Source organism: Phasianus colchicus, chromosome 8, assembly GCF_987193195.1.
Source record: "Phasianus colchicus chromosome 8, bPhaCol1.hap1.1, whole genome shotgun sequence".
Classification (NCBI taxonomy): domain Eukaryota; kingdom Metazoa; phylum Chordata; class Aves; order Galliformes; family Phasianidae; genus Phasianus; species Phasianus colchicus.
The window spans coordinates 27,170,052-27,179,645 of NC_143443.1; the positions used below are offsets into that span (position 1 = coordinate 27,170,052).

General features: G+C 42.3%; 1 protein-coding gene across 1 annotated transcript; it reads left to right on the forward strand.

The window, feature by feature from the left end:
- The first annotated feature begins 400 nt into the window (after nt 1-400).
- On the forward strand, nt 401-7,682 carry TECTB (tectorin beta). The gene is made up of 10 exons (XM_031597266.2): nt 401-476; nt 2,233-2,423; nt 2,829-2,971; nt 3,058-3,130; nt 4,088-4,191; nt 4,267-4,350; nt 4,504-4,666; nt 6,230-6,299; nt 7,126-7,158; nt 7,630-7,682. The coding sequence occupies exons 1-10, from the start codon at nt 401-403 to the stop codon at nt 7,680-7,682; spliced, it is 990 nt and encodes a 329-aa protein (XP_031453126.2).
- Nucleotides 7,683-9,594: the final 1,912 nt, after the last annotated feature.

Consider the following 9,594-nt stretch of genomic DNA (forward strand, 5'->3'; position numbering starts at 1 on the left):
TTTTGCATTACATTATTAAGCACAGTATGTATATTAGTTGCATAGTATTTCTTTTAGTAATTTTCACTGTCTCTTTTTTCAGCTCCCATTGTTTCAATTTCCTCTAGTTATACTAATGTTTCAGGTTTAGACTCTTTAAAAGAACAAAAATATCCTACAATAGCTTTAAATCAGCACTAAACTGGAATAGTAGAACTGTCACAGTAGCAATCCATCGATAATAGTGGTCTTGGAAATGTCTTTTTGATGTAATGAAATTGGGTGACAATATCAGCAATCTGATTTATTTCTCTCTGCAAGACTGACAAGTTTAAATAGTAGCCAGTCTAACAGTTTCATGTCTTCCAGTTGGGAAGACAAATTCAGCCTTTTTCCCTGTGTCCTCAGGTCATTGCAAGAAATGGTGGCTGTTACTATTTATCTGATGGTCATCTTGGCTCAAGCTTTTGCGGGGCCCTGCACTCCAAACAAAGCAGGTAGAATTACTCAAGTCTCCTAAGCTCTTTTCTTGTATTTTAACTGCCAAAGTGTTGTTTTCCATTTAAAGCTGGTTTTCTTCAGAGAGTTAAACTGTAGGTTCTGGAGAGTTAACCCTCACATTTCTTTTATCGATTTATTTCTAGCTAGCATAGTAAAGCATGCTCTACTAGGTCCATCCCTACAGAATTATGATGCTTAACTCTGCAATAACCACAGTGCAATAAAGTTAAGCGTGAATGGAATTCAGATGTAAGATGGCAAATAAAAGAGCAGCAATTAGAAATTAGACAAAATAGCCACAGTTAGTGCTGCTGATCTCTGCTGCCTGAGCTGGGTTTTAGCCCTCTTGACTGCAGTCTGATGACTGGTGCTGAGTGAGTGAGTTGGGCTGAGCTTCTGAACACCACTGCTATATTTAAAAACATAATGATCATCATTGAAGCTGAGGCCCTAATTACACACTGATTTCTGCCCAGATGCTCAAATGATCTGGTGCCAGAAAAACCTTCAATGTAGAATTCACTAAAATTAAGAAATATACTTTAGGAATGTGTTGGAATATGCCTCAATAGAGAGTCTTTGCATTGAGTGTGTGGCATGTATATATAATAATAGACCAGCGTATGCTACTGCCAGTAACTTCATGGTATATTTTAAGTATTTGGCCCTCTCTCCACCAATTTCAGTGCCCCGTCTTGCACAAGGAGTTTCTCAGAGCTGAGGACCTTCCACAGTTGTGAAGTCACCATCTCTGACCACCAACACAAGCAGAACAAGTCTGCATTTGTTGATTTGAAAGAAGTAAGCTAGTAAGGTCCCTTCATGATTTTCCCCACATAAATTCCCCCAACTCCTGCAAGCACAGGAAGGCTGAAGAATCCGGCTTTTATCATAAAGATGAGAGTGTTGGAAGTTTTAAAATAGACAAGTAGTTCTGGGCAGAGTGTTTTTTAAGGCAGTAATTGGCATTCTTTCCCAATTTTCAGTTCAGTAGTGTATAGTCACTATTTCCGTTTGAATTCACATCACATCCTCAAATTCACACTGCCTGATTCTCAAGTCTTCTGACATGACAAAGCAATTAGTCTCAGTTATGATGTTCAATATTTGTTGTTGCTCTAGCAGTAACCACCCAAGGAAACAAATCGCAGTGCTATTAGCTATCACTGTTAACAGGGCTAGGCTTCTCAGTTGATTTACTTTACTAATACTGCTAACAGAGATTGGCTCTTTGGTTCATTTTTTGGATCTTAGCTTTTAACATGGAAATTGTAAAACTTATGTGCGCTGGCCCCTCTAAGTCAAACACTGCTACAAAAAGATGCAAATCTATTGCAGCCTAACAAACAACTTTGCTAATATTATTTTTATAGTGTGAGTGTCATTCCACCAACTGCAGCCAGCTCTGCAGCTCTGTAATCCAACATGACATTTCAGTGCAGCAGTTCTTCACCTCAGTGTCTTTGTTCCTTAATCAGCTGCTCCAGAAAGATAAAAAATGTGCATGAAGCTCTGTGTTGATTAGAAAGCAAGGACAAAACTCATTCAGGGAGGACTGAATTTAACAACCCTGAGGTCAGTTCTGCGTAGCACACGCTGTTCCCATTCCCCTGCTGCTAACATTAGGGGACCTCCCAGCAGATGTTCCTACTCACAGGATTTAAATCCCCATGGAAAGCAGATGTGCAGACTTGTCTTTTTGAAAGAAAGGCACTCCTGAATGTCACTCTAGGCATATTGTTTTCCTTTCAGATGTAATTCTGGTATACTGCTATCCTAGAACCATCATTACAAAAATTCCAGAGTGTCCTTATGGATGGGAGGTCAACCAGCTGGCACTTGGAGGCATTTGTTACAATGGGATCCACGATTCAGGATATTACCAGTTCACAATCCCAGACCTGTCACCTAAAAATAAATCATATTGTGGGACGCAGTCAGAGGTAAGACTTTCAGACCAATGTTTCTGACAGGTAACGCAGCTCAGCCTGAGCAGGGTTCAGGAATTGGCTGCATTTGCTTGAAAGAGCCCTTTTGGTTCCAGTGGGCTTTAAGTACTGATGAAGAGAGGGCAATTTGTGTATCAGGACTCTTTGTAGATATAGAAGAAGGAGGAATTAAATAGTCATGCTCTGCATCTACAGGCAAAATACACACAGGCTTAGTGTTATTAGCCTGTGTGCCTGTCAGCCATTTGCACGCATTCACAATATGAAAAGCTACAAAACCATGTTTCTTTAGGAATGCTGTTTTGTCACGAGGTTGAATCCTCATATTTCAACATGCCAGGGCGCCTGTTGCCTCAAATAGTCTCTGTTGCATACATGTTTCTATTTTCCCACCTACAGTTTAAGAACCCTGTTTATCACTTCTACAACTCCATCGTCTCCAATGACTCCACAGTGATTGTCAAGAGCCAGCCTGTGAATTACTCATTCACCTGCACGTACAATGCCAACTACTTGGTGAACCAGGCTGCCTTCGACCAAAGGTAAGTCTTGGTCTGGCAGTGAGGCTCATTCCTTTTTAAACCCCAGGTTTCACTCATGCAGAGCAATGTGGTTTTTATGTCCCTAGGGTGGCCACTGTCCATGTGAAGAATGGGAGCTCTGGCTCATTTGAAAGTCAGTTATCCCTCAACTTCTACTCTGTAAGTGTTCTTTGCCACTCAGCTTTTTGCCTTCACTTGCCACCACAAACTTCAGCAAGAAAAAAGGGCTGCTGCTCCTGACTTCTGCATGTCACGGAGCACATTACCAGCCTGCAGCAGATCATTACAGCGTGGTTTGTACAGGTCCTTGTTTCCAGTGATTAACAGGGATGTAACTTAAACCGAACAGAGCAGACAGATGCCAACTGTTTGTTTAATTCCTCCACATGAGGCAGCTTTTTCTGCTGACTGGTACATTTCTAACATGCTGACAAGTTTTATAAAGAAAAAAGCAAAACTTGTTGGTAGTCCCACTCAAAGAGCAGCAGCATGCACCTACAAATACTGCCACTATGACATTGTCTCTATAGAAATAGAAAAGCTTTGTATGTCCCCTGCAGTCTGCTTCCTTGTCCTCTCATCTGGCAGACATTTCATGTTCCCCAGAGATCCTGCTGGAATTTTGCTTCCAGCATCCGTCTCTGGATATCAGGCTGATCTTTTGAAGCATTCCTCTCCTCCCCACAGCTACTTCATGCTACTCCTGATCTTTTCCCACCAAAGCACGCTCTAAAGCACCAAAGCAGCTAGAAAAAGCACAGCTACTTCACTCAGTTACCCTCAGTGTGACCAGCCCCATTCCCACTACATACAGTCATCTCCTAACAGCTTTGGTTCACAAGGGCAGCAGCCTCAGGCCCACTTCCCACTCATGCTCTCATTCTGCACATCCCACATCTCCATCAGCAGCAGATTCTACCACTTATTACTATTATGAGCCAAACATCACCAAAACTGCAATAGTCCTACTACTAAACACAGATTTTGGAGCTCGCAGATAAGTAAGAACCCAGGCTTCTGGAGTGCACCTCTCCAGAGCTGTCTGAAATCGCCATGTGCCTCTGCTTTGCATGGTGCTTGTAACATATGATGCCTTTTCCTTTTTTTCTTTCAAAGAATGCTAAGTTTTCAAGTATAAAAGAAGCCCCTTTTGTTGTCGAAACATCAGAAATTGGTTCTGACATATTTGCTGGCGTGGAAGCTAAAGGCTTAAGTGACAGGTATGTGAAGAAAGGGATGACAGTAAATCGGCCATCGGGATGCTGTGTGCTGATCTGATGCTTGTGCCTTCCCAGGTTCAAAGTTGTTCTCAACAACTGCTGGGCAACGCCCTCCTCGGAGTACTTCTACCAGGTGCACTGGCCTCTGATCACCAAGGGGTAGGTGCTGGTGGGCATGGGGAGCTGCCCTACTGTTTCCTAAGCACACAAAAGTAGGAAGGGACCCAAAGCTGGGGAAATGCCTTCACCAGACCGTGACCTCAGGACACGATTCATGAATCAAGCTCTGACATTTCTCCACACACAATACAGGTGTGCCTCGGACTTCTCCATTGTCGTCCATGAGAATGGGAAAACAAACCGTGCAACATTTCAGTTTAACGCCTTCCGCTTCCAAAACATCCCCAAGCTGTCCAAGGTCTGGCTGCACTGCGAGACGCATGTCTGCGACAGCGAGAAGTTCTCCTGCCCGGTGGTAAGGCCTCCCTCCAAGGGAAACACACAGAGCTAATTTCAGACAGAGGGTGACCCGGGGGCACGCCAGGTGAGGAGCAGGCATTAGATAGAGCCACCACCATGCATTAACCCGAGTGGTGGGCTGTGCACCCTGATCCCTATCATGCCATGGGCACTGCCTGCAGCGTTGAGCAATTTGTTTGGAGGTATTGAGAAATAATGTAGTCATTTTAAAACCTCAGTTTTTGTCAACATTGCAGACTACGCTACTGTTTGGCAGACAGCTACAGCTAAACAAAAGCCTAAAAAAAAATAGGAGAAAGTAGAGCACTTGCCACTTCACCATGTATTTCAGTGCTGAGGGCAACCTAGCTCAGACTTGCCTCTGCTCAAATAAAACCTCCCAGGCCTTCTTCCTGGAGGAAGTTCATCTCTGCTACCCCACAGCAAGTTACTGCTCTTGGAGCTGTCCTGTTCTGCAGGAAATATATAAGTGGTCACTGCAGCAGGAACACTGCAGCAGGATCACAGAGCAGGTTTCTGCAGACTTAAGTGAGAATGAGAGGGAATATGCTATGCAGGCATGCTATTTTGCATTAGGAACATGTACCAATCACATCAATTGATGCAAGGGTTACTAAGCTATCTTTCTTTAAAGACATTTCTACCTCCTTCAGGAAGTCAGGGCTTCATTATTCCTTCTCTTACCCCATGAATATGTCATTGCCATAAAGTAAAGTTGAATTTTATTTCATCTGAAATGAAAGGCCCAAATACTCCTTGGCCCACAGACAGCTATATCAGTAACAATTTTTTTTTTTTTTTTTTTGCTGAAGAAGAGAAAACATCACTGCTGTTCATAACAATTCTTCTTTCTAAACCCCTTCTCAGTACTGGTGCCACTGTAAGACAGCAGCCTATTACCCAGTACCAGCACTAAACAGGGAGCACTGGCTTGTGGAGAAGCCACAGGTCTGATAAAAATGCATTATTAGAAATTTCAAGTTTCAAAGGCAAAAGAAAAAAAAATCTGGGCTTAGATTTTGTTCTTTGTTTTTAAAGGTTTTTTTTTTAAAACTTTTTATCCAGTCACATATCAGGGTGAAAAGAAAACACCACACAGTACTCTGATAAAGACTTCTCAGCTGTAACAAGAGACATTAGATCTGGATAGAAGATGATCTGAGTGGAAGGGATTTGGTGCTTCCTCTTCATATCCAATGAAGAATAATTACAAGTAGCAATAAACAACAACAGAAGTTTTCACAGAGGTCATAGGTTAAATAGATGGAGCTCAGCTACCCCTTTCCTCCTTGACAGGAGGCTTGTTTGAAGCTGCATGGGAAGAGCAGCCCACTGACAGCCACACCAAAACCCTCATCCAATACACAGCAAAAGCTCTCCTTGAGCACCAAAAAACCCCAATGATCACAGAAAAATAAAAAAACGGTCCCTAGAAAACACGCAGCAGAATTGATACAGATTTCATTTACTTGGTTGGAAACGTGAGAATTGGGTTTGGATATATACATACGTATATTGATTTTGTGGGGTATACATGGCTTTCTCTCTGACCTCTTAGATATGTGACAAACGAAAGCAGCGCATGGAACAGACCGGAGGTGTTTTAGTGGCAGAGATCTCTGTGCGCAGTAAGTGGCCGGGCTCCTGGGGTGGTGCTCCCTTTGGGAAGCAGTGAACCTCCAGGTTAGGGGTTGTGATAGATTGGCTCAGTGCAACTCTTCATTTACAAAGTGAGTAGATGCACCCATTTGGCATTAATGATAAGTGGCCAAACCACTTCCACAGCAAGTTAGCAATGGAAATCCTGGTCACCCAAATTTGACCTCAGCAACAGCCCCGACAATCTCTGCTGGGATGCATGTGAGTGGGAGAGAAGCCAGGTTTATGAGCAACAGGAAAGCAGCACTGAGGCTTTCTCTGTACTTACAGTGGGTTCTTCAGAGTAACCAGAAATCCAGCAGGTCAACCCCACATGCCTGTCACTCCTAACGTGAACAGCCATCAATCCTTCCCATCACAAAGCAAAATATTTTACTTCCAGCTGCTGCCTCCTGGCGGCAGAAATTTCTCCCTGAGCTAGTTTGGTTCTGCAGATCCCGCACAGCTTTGGATACGAGTCCTTGGAACAAGGTATGCCTAAATCATGCTTTCACTAAAGCCCTTCATACTGGTTTCACAACCACATCCACACCACCCTGCTAGCCAACATAAATTACAGATACATATGGAGCGACATTATTGACAATCAGAAGGTTGCACCAGTTAAACACCACTAATTTTATAAAATTAAAGAACTGAAGGATCCTTTTGTAACTTCAGAGAATAAAACCAAGAGGAAAAAATACCCAGAATTTCCAAGTGTGGCCAAATTCTCTGCTTTTATAGAGCACGTTAGTGCACTTTGCCCTATTTAAACATGCCATTCAAATGTTATCTTTTTCTCTTATTTTACAGACAAAGGTTTATCCAGATTTTACATGCTCTCAGGTAAGCAGCAAAATACAACAATGATTATTTCAATCCCAAATACACATCCTGAGTGGCTCTGTCAAAGTAAACTCCATAGCTCAAAGAAAGATTTGGTAAATTTTGTAATTTTGACAGAAGGAAACATTTCAAAATCAAATCTCATCTCTCTTTGCTTTCCTCCTGTAGGCACTTCCTTCAATTTAGACAATGAAATTGTATCAGTAACTTCCAATAGTGAACAGTAATTTCTCTTCTTTCCATGCACTCTTCCCAAAAAGGAACAAACATGCTTCGCTGGGTTAACAGAGATGCTTGGAAAGCATTTCTATTGGAGCTGGTTTGAAAGCCTTTTCAAAGCTTGTTTGCTAAAACTTGATACAGTGACAGAGCCACATTAGGGCTTGTAGTATTTTGGTAGGGGTGGGAAGAAAACATGAAAGGCAGCTGATGGTGAAGTACCCACATTTAGTCATTTTTTTTCTTTTGCAGATGTTATCTTCCACCTACTCTTTGCGATTGGCTTTTGTGTTATTTTATTATAAAACTCAGCTTAGCTGCGTTTCTTCGCATTTCCCAATCCTGGACTGGACTTCTTTACTAAGGATGTTCATTTTACAGAAGAAAAATCAAAGTCACCAAAAATTCTTGTGCACCATTTCACCAGACAAATAAACCATTCCACGAGCCTTGTGTCTCTAGTACTGGAGAGCCCCAAAGCAGCTGTGCCCCTCCCAGATCCATGCAAACATTTTAAACTAGGGAAAATAAAACGGCTATGTATTTTACTGATGCCTCCTCTTACAGAGCTGTGATGCCAATAGTGCTTGTTTCTACACAGAACATAAGGATATTCAACTCTGCATTTTCCACTGCCAAATTTCCCTTCAGCATCCCCATTCCTTATCAGCCTCAGTGTGGTATCAGACTTCCCTTCAGGCCTGGTCTGCCAAGGCCATGAACACTTCAGTTTGATCTGTAGAGCCCCTCAGCACTAAGAAACTAACCTAGCAATCAACAAGGGGAGAAAATAATGCAGTAATTCAGAAGCCCTAGGAATTAGCTGACATTTCTTTCCTGTTTCTCAGCATTGATTGGGTGGATGAAGTAGAGCTTAGCACATGCTGCAGTAGGTATGGTGCTGTTGGAACCAGGCTGCCTTGTGACTGGACAGACTTAGTGCTGACCATCTGCATTGTATGGATATGAAGTAAGCATATCTGAGGTTGGAAAACAAGATAGTGAGCTTTAGGATGCATTCTTGGAGACAGCTGGTGTCAGATACAGCAAGGTCCAGGTGCTAGTTCTTGTATCCAAGAAGAAATCAATAGAAAGGGAAACAATGGTTACTGAAGAGCAGGACATATCAGGGCATGAAACAACATCCCAGCAAGCAATGGTAGGTATCTTACTTTCTGTAACTGCTAAAACAATAGTCAGCAAAACATCTGAACATGTCAGGTAAGAAACATTCCTAGACACTTTCCATGAAACTTTTGGTATCCTAATGGTGACAGCAAGAAGAATTACTACAGCTGTTACTACAGTTATGCCCTTTCCAAGCTGCCATGGAAGTACTTTTCTCTCCTCTGCAATTCTGAAGGAACTTTCTAACTTGAAGCATGGTGAACACAGTGATGCTACCTCAACCCCTCACTGGCTGTAGGCTGTAAAGTGATGTTGGATTTCTGCAAAATAGCCTCCTCAGAAATGGGAACCAAGAGGACCACAAACATCTTGAAGCAGCATCTCCATGTCCTTATGTTAGCTGTTCTTTTGCTTTCTTTGATATTCTATACTCCCATTGTTCCAAAACAGATTGAACTGTTTTGAAAAGAGGAACAACCCTCTGTGAGCATCATTCTACTACACAGAAACCACCGTACCAAATACGAAAGTTCCTACATAATTATATTAATTTTCTTCAGCTCGTTGCTCTTTTTGAAATAATTACAAAAATAATATACAGCTGGGTCTCTATTTGCTCCGCTAGGTGTAATTTCAATATATTTATATAATACAGATGTATTCATAAAAATGGAGAACAAAGCTGTTTAGAGATTGAGATTCCAGCAGGCAGCATCCACCCTGCCAGCCAAAACGGTCAGCTCTGAAGGAGTGCATTTAGTCCCTACGTGCAACAGAGGGCACTCTCTTGACAGAATTGTCCGATTCAAACCACAGTTCAAAGAACTTGATGGTTACTGTGAGGCAAGTCCTAGTAGCACAAATGTTCCATTAGGCAGAGCAGAGCTATTGTACGTTTTGTGAATCATCCAATATTTTGATCAAAGACCCCGCAGCTGCTTCTCCTCCATTTGCTCTCTTTTCCCTCTTCCCCAAATTTCAAAACCTTCTACCTAGCAGCTTCATCTCTTCAAATTCTCATTTGCCACACAAGATTAACAGCATGACTTCTCCAAAGCTTGTTTCTTTTGCTTGGCCTTTGCAGCAGCC

Excerpts from the sequence above, each read along its gene's own strand:
- TECTB (XM_031597266.2), top strand. The coding sequence starts at position 401 with ATGGTGGCTGTTACTATTTATCTGATGGTCATCTTGGCTCAAGCTTTT. Across the intron at positions 2,972-3,057 it reads CAGGCTGCCTTCGACCAAAG|GGTGGCCACTGTCCATGTGA; the intron begins GTAAGTCTTGGT and ends TTATGTCCCTAG. Across the intron at positions 3,131-4,087 it reads TATCCCTCAACTTCTACTCT|AATGCTAAGTTTTCAAGTAT; the intron begins GTAAGTGTTCTT and ends TTTCTTTCAAAG.